General features: G+C 42.7%; 1 protein-coding gene across 7 annotated transcripts in view; it reads right to left on the reverse strand.

Annotated features, from left to right (window-relative positions):
* The window catches only part of CTNNA3 (catenin alpha 3), a 954,554-nt gene that overhangs the window by 33,883 nt on the left and 893,429 nt on the right, over positions 1–27,242 (reverse strand). For all 7 annotated transcript variants that reach the window (XM_054035487.1, XM_054035488.1, XM_054035489.1 and 4 more), the window contains one exon: positions 1,419–1,524. In XM_054035487.1, coding sequence (XP_053891462.1) covers positions 1,419–1,524 — 106 coding nt within the window. The remainder of the gene's footprint in view (positions 1–1,418; positions 1,525–27,242) is intronic.

Genomic DNA, 27,242 nt, shown 5'->3' on the forward strand with positions numbered 1-27,242 from the left:
TGCCTGCCGCCGAACCAGCGCGTAAGTATAGACAAGCCCCAATAATATATACCTCTTGAAGTGTTTACTTAACTGGAGTCTTGAGAATAATGTGGCAGAGGACAAGAAAGATGAATAATCTGCTGTTGTTACATATGTTGTATAAATAAATAAGAGACACGTGCTACACCATAAAAGATGGGTGGTCGGTTAGAGAGTAGAAGAGCAGAGACTCCGGAGCACGTTTGCCTGGACATGTAAAACAGCCACAGAGTTGCTGCTTGATGATCAGGACAGGGCAGTACTGGGAATCGAATGCTTCAGCTAGATAAGGACTAAGGACTGGCTCCTCCTGTGTGGTACAGTTGCATTACACTGCATTGCTTACTGGCACAATGTAGTCCTAAAGCCTGTTTCATTGGGGAAGATCACCTCAGTGAAGAGGTGGCGTACAGGTAATGCAAGGTCTCTGCTTACTCACCTTCCATTCTGCCAGCTCAGCAAGGAAAAGGTCACATGGCCTGGACACCTGTGAGCTATGCTGATGCTGGGCTGCCTTTTTAAGCTATCTGGGTCTGTTTTAATCCATCATAAATTAGAGCAACCCTTGTGTTGTTCTAACACATCACTTTGGGACTGTCTTGCACAGAGCAGTACCAGGATCAGGGGAATGTAACAGCAAGCTCTCTGTCACTTTTACACACATTTGCTCTGTGTAACTGAGTTTTAGGATCTGGCCCTAAAACTTTCCACCCGGACCACCACATGGTTTGACTCCAGTCCAAACTGCATGAATTACCCTTTTTCAGCACTATGCCCTGCAGAGGGTGTCATAATAGACACCTGTCCTGGGCAGCCAACAGCACATGGTGGTGATTGCTAAAAGAAGGGGAAGCAATGCTTGAAGACAGCACAGAGGAGCATCAGTCACATTCCATTTCTTAGAAACCCCTGGTCTGAACAGTCAAATTACATTCACCTAGTGTGATGTGAACCCTATCTCGTTGGAATTAGAATGATATCTATTCCCTGTGAGTACCCAAACCCCTCAGCGCTACTGTTTAGACAAGCAGAGGGCAAAGCTTTGACTATACTGTAGAATATTTGTATAAAAGCCTGTATGACTTCAATTGTTGTTGAAGACAATGGGGGGGGAGGCCTTAATAAATATGCTTTACCATGCAGCTAAAGCTTTGCATTCTGTTTAGTTTAGCAACAGGGGTTGCACTTACTTTTAGAGAACCAATACACATATTCAAGGGTGGATTAAGGCAGGATCTAGAAAATCTGGGACCCAAAGATCCATGGGAGAAAGAATAGAAAAGGCAGATCTAGACATGCCATCAGTATTTTTGCAAAGCGACCTTTTAGTTGGCTGAATTGAATCTGGGGACGATTTAATCTCAATACACCTCTGTACCAAACCTTAAATGGCATACCTGGTTGGCAATCTGTCGTGCCAGCACATCCATCCTGGATCCAGACTCTGAAATCATCTTTGCTGCGTTAATCACATCAGATGTATTCTTCAGTGGGCCTCTACCCCTTAAAATGAAACAAAGTTAATTACATCATATAGCATATAGGAACAGAGTACCCATGAAAAATAGGGATAGAAAATTTTTTTAATAAAACAACTAATTCAGAATTAAAATCAAACCTTATTATAGGTTAGATCAACATGATTTCATTTATGCCCCACAATCCTGTACTTCGTGGCTTCAGCTGGAAGTGGGAGCATTACCATAGTGTCACACAATATTATTACTTTTGGCCCAGTCAAAACACAAAGTATTAGAAAATTTCACAAACAAAATCACCCAAACAAAAAACCTCGAGTATATGAGATTTCCAACCCAAAGAGGTTGGATTACTTTCAGATAAGCATACAAAGGGTGTGTACATTTATCCAAACCTCAGAATTAGAGATGAGCAAGTACATGAAAAAATGTGGTGGTAATTTTCTCAAGTAAAAAATTGAATTTGCTTTTCCTGTGTTCAAATCACTTTTGCATTCACTTTCCATGAGTATTCTAGTGAGTGAGTTCAGTGGAATGGTTGCAGAAACACTGAATGTTAGGTAAATTTTTAAAATTTTGATATTTGCTCTGGAAACTTAATTCTAAGAATTGTTTATCCAATAAGGGAACAGAACCAATATCATATGAAATATGCTCCAGCCAAAACTCACCAATACAGCTCAAGTTTCAGATATCAAATACTTTTGGTATTTCAAAAATAGTCTAGACTGACAAACTCACAGATGATTTGAAGAACAATTTCAAATTTGAGACCCCTAAGATGCAAAGAGTTTGCAAGGAGACGGCATTTTGTTATTATTATTATAGTGCCTACGAGCACCAGGACCCCATTATATAATGTGCTGAAAAAACACAGAACAAAATATAGCCCCTGCCCCAAAATTAATTCTTACAAATCATTTGGTCAGAACATTTTGAGGGTTACTTTTCTGTGAAGAGAAGTGTAATTATAAAGGTTGTGTGAGTTGCTTTTTTAAACTGGGTGACCTATTGTAGATTGTCCAAAAAAGACAAATTAGTAATAGCAGTAGTACTTAAAGCAGTTATTTGGCATCCATCACCAGGATATCTGATCTTTATGTTATACCTCAGCATATTTAATATTGAAATATGGATGTTTCTTTAATTTAAAATAAACCTTATCTACTATTTCATTATTCTTCACAAATATATCAAAACACAAAATACAGAGCGCCTAAGTTAAATGCACCCTATTGAAACAGACTTTGCTTTTCTACCGGTTTCATAGAAAGACATTTAGTTTCACTGTTATCAAGCATCTATAGAGAACTTAAACGTGTACTTAACTAAACTTAAACATGTACGTAAACTAACTAGGCTTTTTAAAGGCAATGCATTAAATTTTAAGGTTTGCAACACTGGACAAAGGTTACCTTAATAATTGTACTTCAAAGTATAGATAAAGGGAATAATATGCCATTTTGCTTAGAGGCTTACAGTTTTTAGTGTACAAATGAGCCAAACCATTGCAGTATTTTTTTTCATTTAGCCTCCAACATATTCATGCAAAAATCATATGCAGTAAAAATACCTAAATAGTGATAATAATACACTATGACATATCATGATTAATCTCTTACTTGTGTTTTTAATTAAATGTATTGTTTGGCAAAGAACTACTTATTGATCCTTGAACAGAAATCATATTTTACAGTTCCTTATTATTCCAAACTATCAAGACAATATCTGAAGAAAGCTACAATTACATAGATTTTGAATTATTTCCATTTGTACTGCTGTACAGAAAGCAATTTTATTATTATGGAAAAACTATTTAGTGAACTGATTTAAGTTATAAATGAAAAAATGCTGTAATTCAAAGAAAAAACAGAAAACAAGCAAATATGATCCCTCATGTAAAAGTCCCAATAATTTACACTTTACCTTCATCTTAACCTTTATTTGCCTTTCCTGAATTTTCCCTTTGTTTCATGTTTGCACAAGTGGTCATTAAAGGCTATTTCCACCTCAAGGTTTAATTGGCTCTTTATTTTTAGTTATAGTAGGGAAACATGCAGAGGCCATAATCAAGGCCAGGTAGTGGGGTCTGTACAAACACAGGAAAACATGGTGTCTCTCCTGAAGAGCTTACATGTCCAATATAAGGTGAAAGAGAAAAACTGAATGTAACTAACAGTGGGCGAGAAGGGAGAGCGAGGGTAACAGTAGTCATGACTGTTCGGTAGGCCATGTCTATGCTACCACTTTATGTCAGCAAAACTTATGTCACTCAGGGGTGTGTGAAAAAACAACACCCCTCCCCCAGCTCCGAGTGACACAAGTTATGCCGGCATAAGTGGTAGTGTGCTCAGCGCTATGTCAATGGGAGAGCTTCTCCTGCCTCTCCCGCTGACATAGCTACTGCTGTTCATTGGAGGTGGTTTAATTTTGTCAATAGGAGAGCTCTTTCCCGTCAGCATGGAGAGGCTACACGAGGGATCTTACAGTGGCGCATCTGCATTGGTAGAGCTGTGCCGCTGTAAGCTTTCTAGTGTAGACATAGCTTCAGTTTTCTTTGGTAACTGCTGAGGATGTAAATCCACTGCCCCTCTGATCCTAAAGGAGATTGTGTGGAGAGGTGCAGCCATAGATGTATGAACTAGAAATTTCCTTCTCTCTCATCTGTTCTCTCCTAGGCGCTGACCAGGGCCGGCTCCAGGCACCAGGCAACCAAGCACATGCTTGGGGCGGCACCTGGTAAGGGGCGGCCAATCTTGGGACAACGGGGGGCGGCACGGCGTGGCATTCCGCGGGGGGGGGGCGCTCTGGCGGTGCGGCGCGGCGCTCGGGGGGTGGGGGTTCCGGCGGCGTGGCGCTTGATGGCGGGCTCCGGCGGCATGGCGCTCAGCAGGGGGGGCGGCGCGGGGCGCGGCGCTCGGGGGGAGGGTTCCGGCGGCGCGGTGCTCGGGGGGAGGGATCCGGTGGCGCGGCACTCGGCAGGGGGGTGGCGCTCGGGGGGGGGGGGTTCCGGCGGCGCGGCGCTCAGCTGAGGGGGCTCGGCGGGGCGGCGCTTTTTTTTGCTGCTTGGGGCAGCAAAAAAGTTAGAGCCGGCCCTGACAGTGGTAAGGGAAGCATAAAGGTCAAGACTGATTGACCACCTAATTAACAGATCAGATACATAATGAGATCAGTTGTGTTGTTTTAATTTAGGAGTTGACTATTTTTCCAATGAAAAGTAGTTACTTGTTGAAGTACGAAATCAAAGTCTTCATCTATGCCCAGGTGAATTTTAGCAGGGGTGATTCAGTCTTTCCCCCTTTTTTCTGCTACTGAATTTTAACCCTGCTCTAGCTAGACAACCAATTATTTCATGACAGTCTTTATGTACAATCAATCACTGGCAACAGGATCTAATTGTCTCTGTCTGAAATGTACCTGTGATTTTATTATATGAACTATGCCACATTTAAAAGCAAACTGAAATCATTAGTCTGACTCTTCTTGCAATTGTTATAATCATCTGATTAGCAAGATTGTGGTCAGTCTGATAAAAAATAAATCAAAGTTATTATCTCAGAAATGCTAGGTCAGCTGTCTGGCTTATAAATGTACAATTACAGTTATTTGGGCATATAACTTTATCTGTACTATTTTCATCCACTTAGTGAATCAAATGCCTCATGCCACGTCTCTAGTTCATGATTGCCATTTTCCTCTCTAAAAAGAATTAATCCATAGAGACCCCTGATCTCAGACTCAGATTTGTGCGTGTTTCCTTTTGGATTATGAAATTGCCACCTCTTTTGTTTCCCTTATGCCTGAGAATGAGAGGATATGAAATCCATTAGAGGCTATTTCTTTGTCTGATATCCTCTTAATCATTTACATCTTTTTCTTGTTCCCATCACCTTTTGAAGTGGATTTGTCACATTAGTAAATCTAGTTAATATAATTTGATTTCTTGTTTGGCTGTGGTTCTTTTGGGTTGAATTTTTTTATTTCTAGTGCCTTGTCTTCAAACTGTCTTAATCAAGGCTGAACACTACTTTCTCCAAGTACAGCATATTTGTTATTTAAAATATTGTTACAGAGTTTAAGGCTGGAAGGGACCACCCGATCATCTATTCTGACCTCCTGTATATCACAGGCCACCACCTCCTCCGAGCACCTGCACAATAAGCCCAACAATCAAAATTAGACAAAAGTATTATAGCCCACAGGAGACTAGACTACTATCTGCACAGGCAGAGAATAGGAGGTACGAAGGTGCACTAGTGCCTAAGGCTCCCACAGCAACAGGGAAATGATTAAGTGAGAAAAACCCAGATAATCCTGGCAAGTGACTCATACCCGCACACTGAGCAGGAAGGTGAAAACCTCCCAAGGTCACTGCCAACCTGACCTGGGGAGGTGGGGGGAGGAATTCTTTCTAAACCCCACATATCGCAATCAGCATGTGAGCAAGAACCAGCCATGCAAGCATCAGAGAGAATGCTCGGTGCCACCTGAGAACCCCAGCTATCCCCACCCAATGCCCCATTTCCAAATACTCTTGTTAAACTTCCAATAGTTAATAAGAACTTGTGTACAGATTTTATACGTATGACATTGATTTGAATTTTACTTATGTATTTCTAACTGGAGTATTAAATAGCAAGTGTATTTACATTAAAATTCATTAATGAGACACAACTGCTAGTGCAGTAGCCACTGAAAGCGGCAGTGTTGTAATTTAATTCTAAATCCCTATTTAAGTCAACACATTTTCACTTCAGCCATAGTGTGTTGTCTAAATATGCTTTAGGTCTACAACCCCTATAGTTAACAGCCTTTATTGTCACTTGTATCTTAGGTAGAAAAAAACTATATAACCTATTGCATTTCATGAAAACTGGTATGTACTAATGTGATGAAAGACTATTTCATAACACAAGGGCCTATGGTAAAGTGGCACATTCAATCTTCGCTTTGGCATTTCCTAATTTTGTGTGCTAACCTGTACAATTGTAAGGCTCTCTTAATGTAGGTTTCTGCAATTAACTTCCTAGAATATTTTTTTAAAAATCAGAAAAAGAGGGGAACAAAAACAGAAAGGAGGAGCTCCAGCCTTCAGACATTCAGTTCTGTGGACCGGGACCGGTTGTAAATACAGGTTCTATTTACCTGTTCTAGAACTATTTGGGTAGATACCACTGAAACATAAACATCCCTGACTGATACCACAAGTCTAGGTATATAAAGTTTGTTGTTCACTTTACTTAATCTTGTAACATTTGGAGCCAGGCCATACCCCAGGCTAATTTCTCTTTGTGGCACAAAAGGGGCACAAATCTGTTTTAAAATGTATTTCCTTGCGTAAGGGAATACCATCTGGCTCTTGCCCTTCCTGGCAGAAGGAGAAGTCTAGAGGTGAGAATGATCATGGCCAGTGCACACTGGTTATCCTCACCAGTGTAATAGCTCCTAGGAGGTTCCTATGTACCAGTGAAAGTTAGAACAAAAATCTGAGCTTACCAGGCCCCTGTTCTCTATGTGGTTCCCTCCTGGAGCGAGGAGCCGGCCGGGGGTAATGGAGCACAGCACAGAAGGAGTGTCAGTCTCTGGAGCAAGCGGCTGGCTGGGGGCAATGGGGTACAGCAGGGGAGTCAGTCCCCGGAGCCAGGGGCTGGCCAGTGGCACTGGGGCATGGTGCGGCAGGGGGATCAGTCAGTAGAGTGAGGAGCCGGGGTGGCCAATGGGCATGGCAGAGTGAGAATCCCTACTTTTCCACCAGAGCTGGAATGAGAGTCACTTCCTCTTCTCTCCTCTCCTCTCCCTGCTCTGGGGGAGACAGATTGGGTTAATGTGCCTGACTATCAGGTCCCTCTGCAGCCGATGCCTCCCTCTCTGCCCAGAGGTATGCAATTAACGTGATCATTTTCTTTTCAGTTAACTATAGGTGTTAACTGTGATTAATTGACAACTCTAGTTCTTATTTAATTTCATCCTATTTCAGACCATTTCTCCAGTTTGTTAGTATAATTTTGAATTCTAATCCTATCCTCCAAAGCACTTGCAATCCTGTCCAGCTTGGTATCATCACAAACTTAATAAGTGTTCTCTCTATGTCATTATCCAAGTCATTTATGAAGATACTGAATAGAACTGGACCCTGGACAGACCCTTGCGGGTAGAGTGACCAGATAGCAAGTGTGAAAAATCGGGATGGGGATGGGGGGTAATAGGAGCCCATGTAAGAAAAAGCCCCAAATATCGGGACTGTCCCTATAAAATCGGGACATCTGGTCACCCTAGTTGCGAGACCTCACTCAATAAGCCCCTCCAGCCTGACTGAACCATTGATAACTACTCTCTGAGTACAGTTTTCTAACCAGTTGTGCACCCACCTTATAGTAGGTTTGTCTAGACTCTAGGCTATATTTCCCTAGTTTGTTTATGAGAAGATCATGCGAGACAGTATCAAAAGCCTTACTAAAGTTGAGATATATCACAGTTACTGCTTCCGCCCATTCACAAGGTGTGTTACTCTGTCAAAGAAGGATATTAGGTTGCTTTGAAATGATTTGCTCATGACAAATACATGTTAATGGTTACTCATCACCTTATTACCTTCTAGGAGCTTACAAATTGATAATTTGCTCCGTTATCTTTCTGGGTACTGAAGTTAAACTGACTGGTCTATAATTCCCTCAGTTTTCCTTAGTCACTTTTTTTATGGACAGGTACTATATTTGCCCTTTTCCAGTCCTCTAGGATCTCTCCTGTCTTCCACAAGTTCTCAAAGATAATTGCTAATGGCTCAAAAATCTCTTCAGCCAGTTCCTTAAGTATTCTAGGATGCACTTTGTTACACCCTGGCAACCTGAAAGTATCTAACTTATCTAAGTAATTCTTAACTTGTTCTTTCCCTATTTTAGACTCAGATCCTACCCCATTTACACTGATGTTCACTATGTTAGTCATCTGATCACTGCTAACCTTTTTGGTGAAAACTGAAATAAAAAAGCCATTTAATACTTTGGCCATTGTTGCATTTTCTGTTATTGTCTTCCCCTCCTTATTGAGTAATGGGCCTATTCTGTCCTTGGTCTTCCTCTTCCTTCTAATGTATTTGTAAAATGTTATGACCCTAACAAGTTTAATTTTGCTTTGTGCCAAGACTACTATTGTAATTAGGAAATTTCACACAGACCTCCTCACAAGAGATGAGAATCCCTGAGCCTTTAGAGAAAGGTGCTGAAGAGGTAAGGAACTCGGAAGTCTAACTACCCATGGTCTGAGTCAAATGGGATATGGACAGAGCTGTCCTGTCATTAAGGTGTCTTGTAAGGGGCTTAGGAGATGGATATGGAAGAAGTCAAAATACCAAGGAGGACATGTGAGTTTCCATGTTTATGGGTGATGTACGTGGGTGTGTGTATGTGTGTGAGAGAAACTGGTGGAGCTCTCAGCATTAAGGGTAGGTACACATTGCAAGTGAAGGTATGAGTGTAGCACAGGTAAGCATCCTAGGTACAACAGTAGTGCAATAATAAATAACAATAATAATACCCATGCTAGTTTCAAAATAGCTAACCCAGGTAACAATGTGGCAGCATGGGCTAGCAACCATCTGCTGGGAAACACAAGTATAACTCCAGTCGTTAATCCATGATGAAGCACATATTGCCATGCCTATACTACTATTGTTCTCACTGTTAGCTAAATTAAAGGTAGCATGGGTATGGCTTCACTTGCAGTGTAGACAAACCATAGGCTTAAATTCATAAATGGGTGCATATAAATATGTGTACATGCTTACGTGTAGGGCTGAGTTACACATTCAAAACATTCCATGTATTCACACACACTGGGGCTTTCCATTTGCAAACATATCCCTCTTGTGCTGTCTTTCTTTTTTTGTGATTATGATTTGCTTTGTCCAACTACTGATTTAAGAATGTGTAGCTCTGGCTTCAGTTACTCCACCCTCCTCACATGCCTGACTACAGAAGGTTTTCTCCTACTGTAAAGTTTTTCAGTCCTTTTTTGCCAGTCTTCTCCAACCAGCTGAAATAAGTTTATGCAGTTTTCCCAAGGGCGGAGGTGAGAAGTCTCCAGACTTCTTTACTGATCTACTGATTTGCATTAATTACGCCTCAGTGACTTCAATTCCTCCCGGAAAGTCCAGTAACTTCTCCCTAGCCCAAACAATTCATTTAAAACATACAAGGTTGATACAATGATTTTTGAATATCCCATGATTCTATAGCTCAGGTCACAGATAGACAGTTCCTGAAAGTTCATAGCCATGTACTTTCCTTCCACTGCTTGCCCTCTTTTCAAGAAAGAAATTAACCCCTTCACACCCAGCAGGTAACCATACAAGGTTAGAGAGGAAACAGTGTCACACTTTTTTGTCATAAAAATTAGCCAGAAGTGTCCAAGTTCTCCACAGGTGTCTATTGGTCTCAGATTGGGGGGTGGGGGGAGGGAGGAAGGAGAGAAGGAAAAGAGCTAAATGACAGAGTTCCTCATAGAGCAAGTTTAACTAAAGAATATCTTTATTTATTTTGTACCTATGATAAAAGCACAACGGACTCAGAGAGGTTTGACCCAGATAAGAGAATCTGAATATGAAATCAACAACGTAATATCTGGATGGTAGAATCTTCCCTAGACAAAAAAAATTAAGAGGTAGATAATACTGATTGATAGAGAATAGCACTGATAGGTAAATTGCTTTAACTAAGAGTACTTGGCAATACACAATCAACTAAATAGTATTGTATTAAAGGATTTAATTATCATTATTGATTATTTTAAATTGGATTTTATTTTAATATTGTTTTGCCCACAGTCACATTACAGCTGTGTGAAGAATTCTCCACACAGAGATAAAGAGGCCAATTTTTTGTTTGTTTGTTGTTTTTTTGCCTATTCAGTTTAAAAGGAAAAATCAAGACTCTTGCTAGGCTGTTTTTATATGCTGTGTAGTTGTAGCTGTGTTGCTCCCAGGATATTACAGAGACTAGGTGGGTGCAATAATATCTTTTATTGGACCACCTTCTGTTGGTGGGAGAGATGAGCTTTCAAGCCACACAGAGCTCTTCTTCAGGTCTGAACAGCTAAATGCAAGGTGGAACAGATTGTTTAGCATAAAAGTAGTATGCATATATTGAAAGGGACCATCCAAGGTACAGTGGTCCATTGATAGGACAAAAAAGAGGAGGTTAGTGGGTTACAGATTGTTGTAATAAGGCATAAATCCAGTATCTCTGTTCAGTCCATGATTTTAGTGTCTACCAGAGTAATGAATATAAGCCCCCAGGCTTGTCTTTTGAAAATGTTGTGCAGGCTTCCTTTGAGGATAAGGACTGAAAGGTCAGATACAGAGTGATCACTTTGTGAAAAGTGTTTACCCACTGGTGACAGAATGTTTTTGTCTTTTAGCATTTTCTTGCCTTAAGCTAAACATACTTCTTGGGGTTTTTGGTTGTTTTTTCCCTCAAAAAACATCTCTCTTACCTGTACGAATCCCACAAATCTTATAAGATAGCTCTGTTGAGGTCTCCTAAATGCCTATTGGAGACTGAGCCTGATTAAAAACACCCCCATCCCCTGATGGCTTTACTGTTATAACAAAATGTAATTTGTTTTGCCTTTTTCAAGAAAGCATCAAGAACAGGGCCGGCTCCAGGCACCAGCCCAGCAAGCAGGTGCTTGGGGTAGCCAATGGGAAGGGGCAGCACGTCGGGCTGTTTGGTGGCAATTCAGTGGCGGGTCCGTCTCGGAGGGAAGCACCTGCCGCCGAATTCCCGCCGAAGAAGAAAGTGGCGCGGTGGAGCTGCCGCCGGAGTGCCGCTGATCACAATTGCGATCGCGGCTTTTGGGGGTTTTTTTCTGCCGCTTGGGGCAGCTAAAACCATGGAGCCAATCCTGGTCAAGAAGCCAAAGCGTGTGAGTCAGGGTAAAGACTCTGCATATATGAGCTGCTATATTAATTGGTATAGATAAAATAGCTGGACAATGAATTGCTAACTACAGCTGGTTGAAACAGTAGCATGCTGGCCTGCAATGTAAGTGAACCAGATTCAGGTCTCCTCTGTCTGATTTTGAACCAAGTTTTTTTCATCCCAGATGACTCTGAATCAAGCAGACACCAGACTTAAAACTGGATCTCCTACATCCCAGACCAGTGCCCTCACCACCGGGTTATGGAGTATTAGGTTCGCTTCGCCACCTCCTCCGGGTGATTGAAAACAAATTTTGCAACCTCAAAAGAAGCTCCAAAATGGAATTGTCATCTTCTGGTCAGCTCTGTTGCTAAGCCTTGAATAATTGTCATGAAAATGTACCAGCTCAGGCATTAAAATCTATTCACCCACTCTTATCATAAGGATGGTGGTAATGAAGACAGTAATGGTATTTCATTTGTCTATCAACAAAACTTCTTATTTTCCTCAGGAAAATGGAGAAGAAAAAAATTGAGAGCAGTGTTAAGTCATTGGATGCTTTCTGTTCAGAACTGTCCAAAACACATTTTCATGGCTCCTCTCTGAGTAAATTTTATAGGGTTAATTTTATCTGTTTTGTCGTTCGTTTTAGGTCAATATCAGTCATAGCCATAAAAAAGAAATTCACTTTATTTTTTAAGAAGCAAAAATATGATCAGAGATCTTCTATATGCCACTTTGTATGGCTCCTTTTCATGCATAATATTTTCATTGAGTTTTGGATTTGCAGATACAAATATGCCAACTTTTAGATGACATTCCAAAAGAAGAAACAACAAAGGAAACTCAAATCCATATCTATCCTATACCCAGAAAGGTGTTCAGAATGAATTATGCTACTTAAAAGAAAACTTCATATTAGTTTTGAAACTTGTATTTGTGTCAACAGTGACTCACCAAATCTACAGCTCCCATGGAAATGTTGGTGGGGACCCATTTCTATTCTTGTCTACACCCATATTTTCCCACATATACTGGACATACTTTGAGTAGTCCCACTGAAATCAATGTGTAAATCTCTGCAGAATTAAGGCCTAGGAGGGTAAGTTCTCCTTTCAACAAACAGTGAACAAGTATTATATATATTTTTAAAATGAAAAGGAAATGGTAGCCCTTCCATGCCAGGAGTAAGAATAAGACATTCACTGTGCATTGTTGGCTGTGAAGTTGTGGTTTAGTCCTAAGCTGCAGCTCCCCACCATCCTGGCCCTCTAATCCTGCCCCCACACTGTGGGGCATGGTGGCCCAGTGGTGTAGTGGAACTGGAAGGCTGTGAACACAGAAATCACTAGGAGCGAATTGCAGTTAATGCCATAATAAAGTTGGTAAGGGGAAATTTTTGGCCTTATTTTGCAGATAATTGAGGATAGAGAAATAATGCAAAGGGACCTAGAGAGATTAAAAACAGGGGCAGAAAATAGAAAAATGAGATTTCATGTGGAAAACACCTGGGGGGAAAAGTCTAATCCAAAGCCCAGGGAGAAACCTGGAAAACACTAATGTGAGAAGAGACTTAGAGGTGATAGAAGCCAGCAAAGTGAACAAGATACTGTGACATTTTGGGATTCACCCAGGCCACTAAGGGGTTTGGTCACCATCTGCCTTGTAACCCTGGGTGTTTTGTGGCTGTGTAGCTGTGGTCCAGAGCTTTGACCTGAACAGCCTTCCAGCAGCCCACAAGCAGGGCTTTGCCCAACCTGGTTACCCCTTACAGGCTGACTTTAGGGCCCTTCCACTCCCGAATTCACTGCAAAAATCCTCCTACTGCAGGGACCAGTCCCTCCCAGAGAAAGTATTAGGTTCTCTGCCTTTACAGAGACAGTGAAACACTCCAACCCTAGAAGCACACACTTCACTGAATTTGCACAGTGCTGGTGATTTATAATCAAAAGGAAACAAATTTATCAACAAAACAGCATGGGTTACGTGTTAGCAAGTGAAAACAGATAACAATAGAGATGATTACAAGCTTAGTTTAAAACTTAATATAGCAAGATACAGCTTTTATTTGAGATGGTTTCTCTCACCCACAATCTCCTGACCAGCTTGGCCAGGACCTATTACAGAGCTCAGTTTGCATGTCCCCCCCCACCCCCCATCTCCCAAGGTGAAGGATAAAGATGAACTCTCTCTATGTTCCTTATATTCCCATCTTAGAAATCAGGAAGGCCTGCTGAGGACTCAGTCTTTTGTGTGGTGCAGGAGCCGTTAATTCTCTGTCTCTGGAGTTCAGGTGCAGGATAACCCCTGCTGGCTCAGCTCCATAGCTTTGTTTACTGCTAATATATATATTGAGGTAAATTCATATTATTTTCTGTAGGACAGACCTGTTTATCACCTTTCCTAGGCTGTCTTGTCTTAAACATGTTCCAGTAATGTCATATAGAGGGAATTCATAACTTCATATATAACATTAACTCCTTGATTCTACAGTATTAATAACTAGCATGGTATTAGCATTCAAATGGTACTTCACAAAGCATATTTTGGACAAATATCATGGCAGTAATATGAAAGGTGAGAATACAGGGATGCCTGAGGTCATATATGTCTATCTGATATAGTAACAAAAAAGGAAGTGGCATTTGGGGCTGTTTGCACTGTACAGTGGCCTCACATTGTTACCCCACAGGAAGATTACAGTCTATCTTTCTGGTGCTATTGCATCTGGAACATTGTCTTCATTTCTGGGCTGCTCATTACTAGAAAGTTGCTATCAAACTGGAGGGAGTTACGAGCAAAACAACTAAAATGGTTACATTCTTCACTTGAGAAAAGATGTAGGGACCCATCATGCAAAGATTATGCATGGGTTTACATTTACACACACAAGTAGTCCCATTGGCTTTAATGGGATGTCTCATTTGTGTAAAGTTATGCACATACATTAGTGTTTTGGGGAACAGGGCCTGAGAGTTAAATATGTATAGCTGGGCTAAGAGATAAGTAAGAGGAAACAGGGCCGGCTCTGGCTTTTTTGCCGCCCCAGGCAAAAAAGCCTCCGGCCGCCCCCCCTCCGTCCCCCAGCACGGCAGGGGAGGGTGGCCAGAGCCCTGGGAGGAGGGCGGAGTGCCCGGCCGGGGCTCTGCTCTCCCCGGCGGCAAGCCCGGCCGTAGCCCCGCTCTCCCCGGTGGCCGGAGCACCGCATCACGCCGCCCCCCTCCAGGTGCCGCCCCAAGCACAAGCTTGGTGGGCTGGTGCCTGGAGCCGGCCCTGACCACTGTGCACAATGTTCTCTCTATTTTTTTACATCCATGTGCGGAATGAATTTTGTTACGTGCACCAATATGGAGGTGATGTGTGGTGGGGGTGGGGCCGAGGGGGTCAGAGTGTATGGGGGTGGGTGGTGTTCAGGGCTGGGGCAGAAGGTTGGGATGCAGGGGGGGGTGAGGGCTCTGGGGTGGGGCCGGAGATGAGGGGTTTGGTGTGTGGGTTGGGGCTCAGGGTTAAGACAGAGGGTTGTGATTCGGGGCAGAGGGAGTGAGGGCTCTGGCTGGGGGTGAGGCTCTGGGGTGGGGTCGGGGATGAGGGGTTTACAGTTGAGGCTGTGCCAGGGCTGCAGAAGGGAGAGAGGACTCCCCCTAGTCCTCTCTCCCCACAGCAACTCCAAGACCAGGGGAGAGGTGTCTCTCCCCGCTGCGCGCCTGCGCGGCCCTTGATAGCCTGCTGTGTGGCTGCACAGCTTAGAGGGAACTTAGACTGTGCAGTGTGGAGGGAAGTGAAATCTGATGAAAAAGTGTGATGGGGGAACCCATATGGATATGAAATGTGACAATGTGGAATTTTCCCACTCCACTGTCACCTTTGCAAATATCCATAGGCCAAGGGGTCATATTCCATGGTTTTTATTATTCACGAAATCAGACTAGACCATCATCACACTAGACCACCCATCTTTAAAAGAGGAAATGAAGAGGACCCAGGAAGTTATAGACCAGGAAGTCCAACTTCAATACCTGGAAAGATACTGGAACAAATTATTAAACAATCAATTTGTCAGCACCTAGAGGATAATAAGGCAACTGTCAATATAGATTCATCAAGAACAAATCATGCCAAACTACTTGACTTCCTCCTTTGGCAGGGTTACTGGCTACTGGATGGGGGAAAGCTGTAGATATGGTATATCTTGATTTTAGTAAAGCTTCTGACACAGTCTCATATGACAGTCTCATAAGAAAACTAGGAAAATGTGTTCTAGATTAAGTTACTATAGATCGGTTCACAACTAAGAGTGTTATCAAAGGTTTGCCATCAAACTAGGAGGATGTAATGGTGTCCCATGGGGGTCTGACTTGGGTCTGGTACTATTTAATATTTTCATGAGTGACTTGGATAATGGGGTAGAGAGAACGCTTATAAAATTTGTGTATGATGCTGAGCTGGGAGGAATTTCAAGCACTTTGTAGGCCAAGATTAGAATTCAAAAGGACCTTGATAAATTGGAGAACTTGTCTGAAATAAACAAGATGTTATTCAGTATAGATAAGTGAAAAGTACTGCACTTAGGCAGGAAAAAAATCAAATGCACAAATTTAAAACAGAGGATATCTGGCTAGGCAGTAGTACTTCTGAAAAGGATTTGGGGTTATAGTGGATCAAAAATTGAATATGAGCCAACAATGAGATGCAGTTGTGAAAAAGGTTAACATCATTCTTGAGTGTATTAACAGAAGTGCAATATGAAAGACACGGGAGGTAACTGTCCCACTTTACTCTGCCCTGCCTCATCTAGAGTATTGTATCCAGTTTTGGGAGCCACACTTTAAGAAAAACATGGACAAATTGGAGTGAATCCAGAGGAGATGTCATAACTATAAAGGGAAGGGTAACAGCTCTCCTGTGTACAGTACTATAAAATCCCTCCTGGCCAGAGACACCAAAATCCTTTTACCTGTAAAGGGTTAAGAAGCTCAGGTAACCTGGCTGACATCTGACCCAAAGGACCAATAAGGGGGCAAGATACTTTCAAATCTTGGTGGGGGGAAGGCTTTTGTTTGTGCTCTTTGTTTTGGGAAGTTGTTCGCTCTTGGGACTAAGAGGGACCAGACATCAATCCAGGCTCTCCAAATCTTTCTGAACAAGTCTCTCATATTTCAAACTTGTAAGTAAACAGCCAGGCAAGGCGTGTTAGTTTATCTTTGTTTTCTCAACTTGTAAATGTACCTTTTGCTAGAGTGTTTATCTCTGTTTGCTGTACTTTGAACCTAAGGCTAGAGGGAGGTCCTCTGAGCTCTTTAAGTTTGATTACCCTGTAAAGTTATTTTCCATCCTGATTTTACAGAGATGATTTTTACCTTTTTCTTTAATTAAAAGCCTTCTTTTTAAGAACCTGATTGATTTTTCCTTGTTTTTAGATCCAAGGGGGTTGGATCTTGATCCACCAGGAGTTGGTGGGAGGAAGGAGGGGGGATGGTTAATTTCTCCTTGTTTTAAGATCCAAGGGGTTTGGATCTGTATTCACCAGGGAATTGGTGAAGGTCTCTCAAGGCTACCCAGGGAAGGGAATTAGCTTTGGGAGTAGTGGCAGCGGACCAGATCTAAGCTGGTAGTTAAGCTTAGAAGTTTTCATGCAGGCCCCCACATTTGTACCCTAAAGTTCAAAGTGGGGAAGCAGCCTTGACAGGAGAGCAACAAAAAGGTTAGAAAATATGACCTATGAGGAAAATGTAGGAAACAGCTGGGGTGGGGGAAAGGGCGGGAAGACCTGATAGTCTTCAAATATGCTAAAGGCTGTTGCACAGAGGATGGTGATCAATTGTTCTCCATTTGCACCAAAAGTTGGACAAGAAGTAACTGGCTTAATCTGCAGCAAGAGAGATTTAAGGTTAGATATTAAGGAAAATTTTTCTAACTATAAGGATTGTTAAGCTCTGAAATAGACTTCTAAGGTTTGTTGTGGAATCCCTGTTATTGAAGGTTGTAAGACCAGGTTAGACAAAAACCTGTCAGGAAGAGTCCAGCTAAATGTGGTCCTGCCTCAGCACACGGGGATGAACTAGATGACATCTTGAGGTCGCTTCCAGCCCCACATTTCTAAGATCATAATGGTCACTTCTGGATTCAAAATCTGATATAGAAAAAGTGGTGAGGCTAATTCATAAGGGGTGGAGCTGCACTATGCAGAATGTTCTGTATGCACAATAGGTTGAAATCCACATAGAATAAGAGATTTAGTTAATGCTCTCAGTGCAGATATAAGAGGCATAAACTGTGATTCCCCTGGGAATAGACTCAGAGTCGCTAAGGGTCATATTTTTATGTTTTTCTCTGCAACCATAAGGGTTACAACTTCTTCATTTATTTTAATGAAATCTGAGATACTTACCTAATCACATATCTTCGCAAGCTGGGACTTGAAGTAAAAAAAGAGATAGTGAGACACATGATAAAATAATGAGAATTGACAAAGCAATGTATTGATCTCATGGGCCAGGGTAATGACTGTGCCAGAAACAGAGCTTGGAGCTTTTCTGTTATTTTTTTCCTATTGTGTTTTTACACCACGGGGGATCTTATAGGCCTATGAATTTCTTGCTTCTCTCGCCTCTTTTTTCAAATACTGTAACTACAGTTATAATATAAATATTTCACCCACCTCCATTATAATACTCCTTATTTATGTGTTTATACCTCAGCCAAAGCATACACTCCAGAATGAGTCATAGCACACAAGTTTTTACTCATCATAGGCTAAGGAGCTGACACATGAAGTCAAACGTAGTTTAGTACTTGGTTACATGAGAAATTGCCTCTCACCTCACATGTTATTTCTGTAATTGTGACCAGTGGGGGGAGAGATAAGGAGGAGGTGTCCTAGAATTAAAAGCCCTTTGATTCAAAGGAAAAAAATCAGTCACAGAGTATCTTCTGTGAAGGAACCTCAACTATGGACATCAGCCTTTTTATAACAGAATTTTATATTGAAAATAATTTATGTGAATGCTGGGAACCCTAGATAGGTACTTTTAACTCTAAATAAATACCTCTTTGTTTGAAGGTAATTTCACTCTGTCAAAACCATCCCGCTCAGTTCTAGTAATTCATGTAAACATGTTTGTAAATAAAAATGCTATGAAATAAAAATGATTTTACTGAAAAATAGTTATGTAACTAGGCACTGGAAAGGATGTATGTAGGCTGATGGGATATAGAAATAATACAAAAATATGACAGCTCAGAGCATCCTTATAGTGCTCTGCAAATAATTCAGCAACAATAACCATTAGTTCTCAGAGCGTTTTGACATTAAATTTGAGTCTGCCTCATCACTGAAGGATTCACTGGTACTACTTGTAGATTATTCCAGAACTGTTTTCCAATGCTTTATTTTCCTGACCAGTTTAATTGATAGCAAAACAACAAAAACAAAAATAAACAACAGAACACACACACACACACACACACACACATACACACACACACAAGAAAAATGTTGTGCATTTCTTGGATGTTTCTTTGCCATCAATTCAAAGGGACACCAAACCGGTGAAGTAAGAAAAGCAGCACAGAGACAGCATCAAAATCCAAAGAGACAAGGAAAGAAAATGTATTATTAATAAATGTAAAATCCAACATCTGGGAAGAAGAAATAAACAGCAGAGTTACAAAATGAAGGAGGTTGTAACCTAACAGCTACAACTACTACATCAAAGTTACTATATTTTCACTGTGCATTCTCTATTCTTCTAATATAACTTTTCCATGTAATGAAGCACTATGTTTGCCTCAGGGAGGGAGTGCAATAGTGGGATTGGGAGGTTTGCAAAGTATGTGGTCCATAAGGGGCTGTCCACCTTAAGAAGCAGCCCACATTATGAAAATGTTGAGAACCACTGCTGTACAAAAAACCAAGTGATAGGCTGTAGATGGAAAATGGAAGTAAACAAAATTAACCTTTCAGAAAGAGTTTAAATTTCAGTCATTGGAGTCACTACGGGAATTTATCAGTGTACTTTCCTCCTAGATAAAAATGAATTTAGCAATGGTAATGTAGCAAAATCAAACAAACAAATTGCAGGATATGTAATGTAATTAACACATTTTGTAGCAGAAAAATAGGAACTTACAAAAATTTACATTTTGTGTTAGATATGTACCTAGAACATCTGTTATCCCATTGTGACAGGTGTTTATTAATATGGATATCTAGTCATATTGCTAAGTTGCAAATGGCTCAGTAATTTATCTTCCAAATACTGTATGAGTCTGATTAAAACAATTATCAAAATATTTCAAAAGCATTATTCATTTGCGGATGTATTGCCCATGGGGAAATGCCCTGGCTCTGCACTATTTTAGGTTTCAGAGACCAATATAGAAATGTATCATTTCAATGTTTGCAATGTAGCAAGCTTGGTTTAATATATAACGTGTATCATAAAATTATTTGGCCACAGAGAGAATGCAAGCATTCTCCAGTGTGGTTGTTAAAACACACACCTATGAGGTGGGGACCTAGGATCCAATACCAGTGGCTTTTTAAAAAAACTCTGTATCCACAGTCGAACAACTTCATCAGGGGAGATTGACTTTGTAACAGGAGTTCTTTGAGATGTGCAGTCTATATCTGTATTCCACTAGGAGTATGCATGTGCTCCAGGCACCTGAGACTGGAGGATTCTTTTAAGCAGTGCCCGTTGGGTCTATGTCTGCGCCCCTGCCCTCTTTGTGCTCTGTACTAAGATTATAATGGGAGGGGTAGACTGACTGCCTCTCCAGTTCCTTCTCTACCATGAATCCAGTCATGATTCAAAGCAGATGGGAAGGAGAATGGGTCATGGAACACACATACGGATTGCACATCTCAAAGAACTCCAGTTCCAAAAAGGTAAGTAAATTTCCTGTATTCTTACAGTGCTAGTCCCTATGTGTATTCCACTGTAGGTGACTGATAAGCAGTATTCAGAGAGGAGGAGGGTGAAAGGATTCAGATGGTACAGATGTTTGTAGAATTGCAGCCCCAAAGGATCTGTCAGCGGAAGAGTCTTGGACCAATGCATAATGTCTCGTGAAAGTGTGGCTAGAACTACACGTAGCTGGCCTGCAAATGTCAAGTAGGGGTACCTATTGAAGTGATGCCACTTAGACCCCATGTGTTGTTGTAGAGTGAGCCTTAGCCCATGTAGGGGAGGGAGTTGTGCCAACTGATAACAGAAAAGGATACTGCCAGAGATCCACCTAGAGATTCTCTGAGAGGATACAGCTTGACCTCAGACTTGTTCTGCTATGGCAACAAACTGTCTAGGAAACTGTCTGATCAGTTTCATTCTCTGCAGGTAAAATTCCAATGCTTATCGCACTTTGAGGGAATGGAGTCTCTTCTCCTCACCAGAGGTGTGAGGCTTTGCAAAAAACACAGATAAATGAATTCATTGACTGGATTATGTGGAATTCTGAAACTATTTTAGGAGTGAATTTTAGATGTAGTTGTTGCAAGACATTGTCCTTATGGAATATTGTGTATGGTGGATCAGTCGTTAGGGCCCCAAGTTTACCTATCCTTCTGGCCAAGGTGATGGCAATGAGGAAGGCAAACAATCAAAAGGTGAGACATGGAACATGTAGCTAACAGTTCAAATGATGACTTAGTGAGTGCTGAAAGTGTTGAATTAAGGTCCCGGGAAGGGTTGGATTCTTTACTGTTGGACAGTTTCTGATCCAACCTTTAAAAAACCTGGTGTTAATGGGTAATTAAAGATAGAGTACAAAAGAACATGAGAATGGCCATTCTGGACACACCAATGGTCCATCTAATCCAGTACCCTGTCTTCCAACAGTGCCCAATATCAGTTGCTTCAGACAGAATGAACAGAAGAGGCAATCGTCAAGTTATCATTCCCCTGTAGTCCATTCCCAACTTCTGACAGTCAAAGACTATTGACACCCAAACCATGGGGTTGCATCACTGGCCATTTTAGCTAACAGCCATTGAGGGACCTATCCTCCATGAGTAACCATCCGATGGTAGGTGACACGGGCTAACTGCAGCCAGGTGAACCCCGACTGAACTAAGAGAAAGACCTGTCATCTTGAGAGTAAGAAGATACAGTAGTCTAAAATAGTGGGAATATCCACTGTTTCAGGAGATATATGATTTTGTTTGGCCCAGACACAGAGATGTTTCCACTTGGCTAGGTAACATTTTCTGGTTGAGTCCTTTCTGCTATTAAGAATGGTTTGCATGACTTGAGAGCAGGAAGGTTCTAGGCTTGATGTCCATCCAAATACTAAACTGTTAGATTAGAGGGGCTTTTTAAGTTGCAATTCCCACACCTGTCACATCGAGCTATAGAAGGTGCAAGACATTTTATTAAAGTTAATGTTTAAAATTAAATATACACAAGTTAAGAGGGAAGGTACTGTGCATCTGGGGTCAGGCTTGATTTATGAGGGATTACAGGTATCGGTTGCAAGGGTGAAGAGATACATACATATCACATAACCAGCATAGACCCAGATGGGGGTGCAAGAGTTTTTAAAGTGTCAGTGGATAAGTGGGCTCAGGTACACCAAGACGCTGGGGTGCGTCGCTTGGCTCGTCAGGGAAGGAAGCGGGCTGTTTCCCTCCTCAACGGTCTCAAGTACTCAATGTGGTATTGACAGTGTCCTGTGATGTGGTCCGTATAAATGTCAAGTTTAAAAATTTTATTAAGATGATGTTAAAAAAAAAGTGAACAGAGTTTGAGCATAGAAGTTTCTGGTTATCAGGGAATAATGTACAGATTATTGAGGGTGCAAAGTTTGGTTTAAGATCAGGTGGCAGAAGGAATACATAATCTGCAATATCCCCGATTGGGGGTAAAAGGTTGATGGGTCAAAGTACAGGCATTGAGATAGGAGGGTATGAAGTTCACAGAGTGGCTATGTTCGAGTGTGGAGTATAATGAGTGGATATGATGATGAGGATGGACTGACCCTCATTTGGTGAGATTTAATGTTCAGGGAGTTTATGGTTCCAGTTCATATGATCCAACGGAGAAGGTCACTTGGTCCCTTTCTTGTAGTGGGAGAATGATGTCACTCTGGCTCACGCCTCCTGGTACTGTTGGTGGCCGGTGATGTGCTTGAGGTAGATGTCCCTGGACCATCAGATGGTGTCTGAGACCATGAGGCGCCGCATGAGCTGCAATCCCGCAGGTCCACATCACACACTCGTTGCAGGGGTCCCAGGCGCCCAGGGCTCTGACAATCAGGATGTCCATCTGCACCTCGTAGCCCTTCGCTCTCAGGGTGTCAGCCAGGGGGGCGTACTTTTCCAGCTTACGAGCTTGGGCTTCGCGAAATGCTGGGGTCCTGTTCTCAAAGGAGACCGTGACGTTGACGAGGATGATCTTTTTCTGGGCCTTGTTGGTGACAACCACATCAGGTCGTACTGGCTGTCGGTACCAGGGATGGTGCAGTTCACGGAGATCTCCCCCAGGTGTGGCGCGATGGCTTTCACCAGGTGGTTCTGGATGGTGTTGTGGCGCAGCTGCCAGGCTCTGGAGTGGGGTTTGCAGCTGCACAGGATGCGGGGCAGGGTCTCGTTGGAGTAGCCGCACTTCCTGCAATGCTTGTCTTGGTTCCCGTGGTGGACGGCTCTGTTGAGCGGGACACAGTTGAGCTGGGCACGGTGGATGAACCACCAGTCGGCGAAACAGGTGAAGCCGCCCCCGGCGAGGAAGTGATTGCTGGCGTCCCACTTGCTGGTCAACTCAAAGGCTTTACCCTGGTCCAGTTTACGCTTCAGGGTTTCCACGTACAGCGAGTGGATGGCGGCCTTCAGAGTCCTCTCCAGCAAGCCCCTGGCACTCGGGGTGACGATGGTGTTGTCATCGGTTCTGATCTGCGGCACCTGGACTCCCAGCCCCTGGTGCTCCTTGCACCATTCCCAGCGGCAGCTGATGCATTTCCCTAGGCGATGCGTGGCATTACGAGTGTGGGACCACAGTGAAGCGATGTCGCACCCCGTCCCGTCCGAATTCCACATCCAGGGAGCCCCTCAGGAAGGTGGCGATGTCTTGATTGGAGGGGGCTCTGCTGATCCACTTCTCTGTCGCGTCACGCAGGGCATTCGCCGCGATGTTCCTTACCGTGGCGTCGGGACATGTCAGCAGGCGGAAGGCGTGGGTGATCACCACGACGTTGCACAGGTCACCCATGCGGGGGACGTTGGCGCCGCCGTGCCTGTGGGCGATGTAGACCAGCTCGTTGCTGGCTCTCTGGGGAAGGAACAGCCACTTCTTCACCAGCTTCCGGATGATCTTGTCTGCCTTGTTGAGGGGCACCTTCGCCACAGCAGATCCCCTTAGGGTGAACGAGATGCGTGGGATCAGAAAGGCGTTCAGGGCGTTTATCTTCTGCACAGTGCCAGCAGGTGTCCTGCAAGATCTTGGCGGCATCCTGCAAGATCTCGGATGGTGTCCTTTTGTGTCTGCCGGACACGGAAACCTGTTGGCGTACCCAGGTGCTGGTATGCCTGCCCCTCTGCCAGGGGGATGACGGGCTCACCCTGGATCTGGAACCCCGTTGCCTGCACCGAGTCCCTTTTTCACCTGGTGGAGATATACACTTCCCTGAGGTAGTAAAGGCAGGTGGTTGTTACTGACTGAGAAGGAGCAGGGACAGGAGCCACCATTTTTAAAGCTCAGTGTTCTGGCCATAGTTTGATTCCCATATCGGTATACAGGGGAGGGTCCCCTGGGGTGTAGAACACTAACTACACTGTTAAAAGTGACAAAGACACCATACATTGTTAAAAACTATTCATGCTAGGTATACTACATAGATAAAACTTTGAAAGATTTACAGGTTGAAGACAAGGCTGAAAAGAATGGAGAAGCTCCGGCCACTGGAGGTTCTGACTCAGGCCATCCACAGTAAGAAGGAACTGGAGAGGTGGTTGGTCTGCCCCGCTCCTTATTCCCTTGGTATGGAGCACAAGGAGGGCAGGGGTTCAGATGCAGACCTGACCCATGGACACTGCTTGCAGGAATCCTCCATCGCAGGCACATGGGGTGCATGTGTAAACACAATGGAATATACAGAGGGACCAGCACTTGAAGAAACAGGGGTCTGCCTCACCTCAAACGAATACTCTAACCAATGGACTAAAAATTATGAAGGAGGTTTCTCCTTGTGCTCCTCCTCCCTCCGGACGTTTAGTGTAAACTTGTCTATGGGGCCCAATCTGATAGGCAAAATCTGAGCACGCTTACCAAATGGGCCCACAGGCGAGTTAGGTGAAGGAACACCTAATTCTCCCAGTTTATGCATTGCTCTGGGGCTTAGGTGTCCAGATGCCGGGCGTGGGGCTGGAGTGCACATGTGCACAGGCAGAAACATAGACAGCTAGGGAATATTTATTGCAAAAATTTAGGCACAGAGCAAGTTTAGGTATCTGTCCTACAGAGTACTGGGGCAGCTGAACTTGGGTTTTGTGAATTCCAGTCAGGCCTGATTCTGGGATTTAGGCACCTAAAGTGGCAGTAGGCACTTAAGTCCTTTTGTGAATCAAGCCCCTTGCATCTAGAAATTCTACTACATGCCCACCATCCTTCTCCTGGGTAAGCCTACTCATCCACTCATTTTGTTAATGTACAGCCAGTAGGATAAATATAATTACTGGCAGATTTGTTAGCAGATGGACCTCAATGTTACAATTTTCCCATACTGGGTGGGCAGTGGGGGAGGGAATCATTTTTCTGAAAAAAAACCACTGAAAAAAATCCAGTAAATAACTCCCCAAAACTCATGAATATTTTATGAAGTGAAATATAAAATATGCACAGCATCACTCAGCTCTTGCAATTGATTCTTAGCGGGTGGACCTCTGTGCCTGCATGGAGTCAATTGCAGGGTCAATGACTACGTGATTCACGTTATAAGCACGTTTATTATTCAAAAACACAAAGACACTCGTTATCCAGAATGAAAATCTTGCAGTTCTCTAAGTAAACACAAGAACACAATAATCAAGTCTCCAGTGTACTAACTAATGATGTTGACCACTCTTCTGTTGGCCTTAGATACTGATAAATTTTTACCAACTCATTTGCGTATTCAGCATCTAAGCTGTTAATACATCTATTAAGAAGTATTGACCAAACTGGATTTACTAAAAACATGCTCCTGAGATGCTGAGCTGACTAATCTGGAAAATATACATATAATAAAATTCTGAATTTATCTGTCCTGTCCTGGCTCACATAAGAACCAGAAAGATTTTGAGTGCAGGGACTGCTCATTCCCTATTCCCTGGGTACCTGGTGCTTTAAAGAGGTAAGGAGGAAGCAGAACCATGCTCCTGCACTGTTCCACATAGTGGGAGTGGTGAGCAGGGAGATTTTGCTGTATCCCATAAAGAGGCATAATAGTAGGTGTGCTCCCTCAGTTCACCTAGTAGTTCAGGGGGCCAGAATACCTCCTGGCATTGCCCACTGGATAGTGATGCTTTATCCAGCGGTTCTCAAACTGTGGGTCAGGACCCCAACGTGGGTCGGGACCCTGTTTTAATGTGGTTGCCAGGGCTGGCTTAGACTTGCTGGGGCCCCAGACCGAAACCAAAACCCAAGGATTTCAGCCCTGGGCAGCGAGGCTCAGGTTGGGCTTTGGCTTTGATCCCCCCTCCTGAGGCGGTGAGGCTCGGGCTTTGGCTTTGGCTCCCCCACCTGGGACAGAAGGGCTTGTGCATGCTCAGGCTTCAGTCCCCTCTCCTGGAGTTGTGTAGTAATTTTTATTGTCAGAAAGGGGTCCCGGTGCAATGAAGTTTGAGAACCCCTGCTTTATACCATTTTTGAACTCGGTGGCTGAGCCTGAGGGACATGAACTAGTTCACTGACAGCATGGAATTTGCAGAATCTCATGTGGCATCACCAGCGTCTCAGTTTAAAGGTACCTGAGGCTCTCTGAAAGTGTTGCCTTGAAAACCAAATACAATCTAAATCATCCAGCTGCTTTAGTTTGAATTAAGAACATTGCAGAGCCAAGAGACTGGTGTTGCCATATTCAGTGACCTTCAGCAAATCTTTTGAGTAATATCAGTGAGAAGTTGTTTGCATATATATATGCTGAAATTTACTTATGAACATGTCAAGGACAAGTAATTTTAACCATAGGAAGTCTCAGTGGTAGCATTACTTAAATGGCTGTCTTTTAAAATTACACAGTTTAATATTTTAAAATGCTAGAGAAACAGAAGAAAACTAACTTCAGACCACTGGAAAAAGAATACAGCATACCTGCATCTAAAAAACTGTTTTAGACAAGGTCTGAATTGTATCTATCTCAATGTTTCTGCCTCATTTTGTATACGTGCATCTGACTTTTCAGTGCTTTGAAAAATAATCTAGTCAAATATATTGTCATTTGCAATGTCTAAGTCCCACCGGATAGCAAACATCCCTCCACCCGCATTCCCCCCCTCCCAGGTTTTTCATTTTGTGAACTTCAATGTCACTCTGAATTATAAAATATTGATATGAACATAACATCTATTTGAGAAGGGAATTTAAAACACTAAAAACATTAGGCTCCAATTTCAGTCTGTGAATGAAAACTCAGTATTGCTGACTGCAAGCATTCAACTAGCATGAGTTGGGCCCCAAAATATCATGAAATTTCCTTAAATTCATTAGATTTTTTTAAAATGCGTTCATCTTCTAGTTTTTGAGCCTGTAGGGTTCACATTTTCAAGCTTTTCTCCACAGCCATGAAAACTAACAACTTATTTATTTTTAAAAACAAAGGTAAGATTCTCCCACAGTAATGTGATTTCAGGAACTAA

Source organism: Malaclemys terrapin, chromosome 7 (assembly GCF_027887155.1).
Source record: "Malaclemys terrapin pileata isolate rMalTer1 chromosome 7, rMalTer1.hap1, whole genome shotgun sequence".
Classification (NCBI taxonomy): Eukaryota; Metazoa; Chordata; order Testudines; family Emydidae; genus Malaclemys; species Malaclemys terrapin.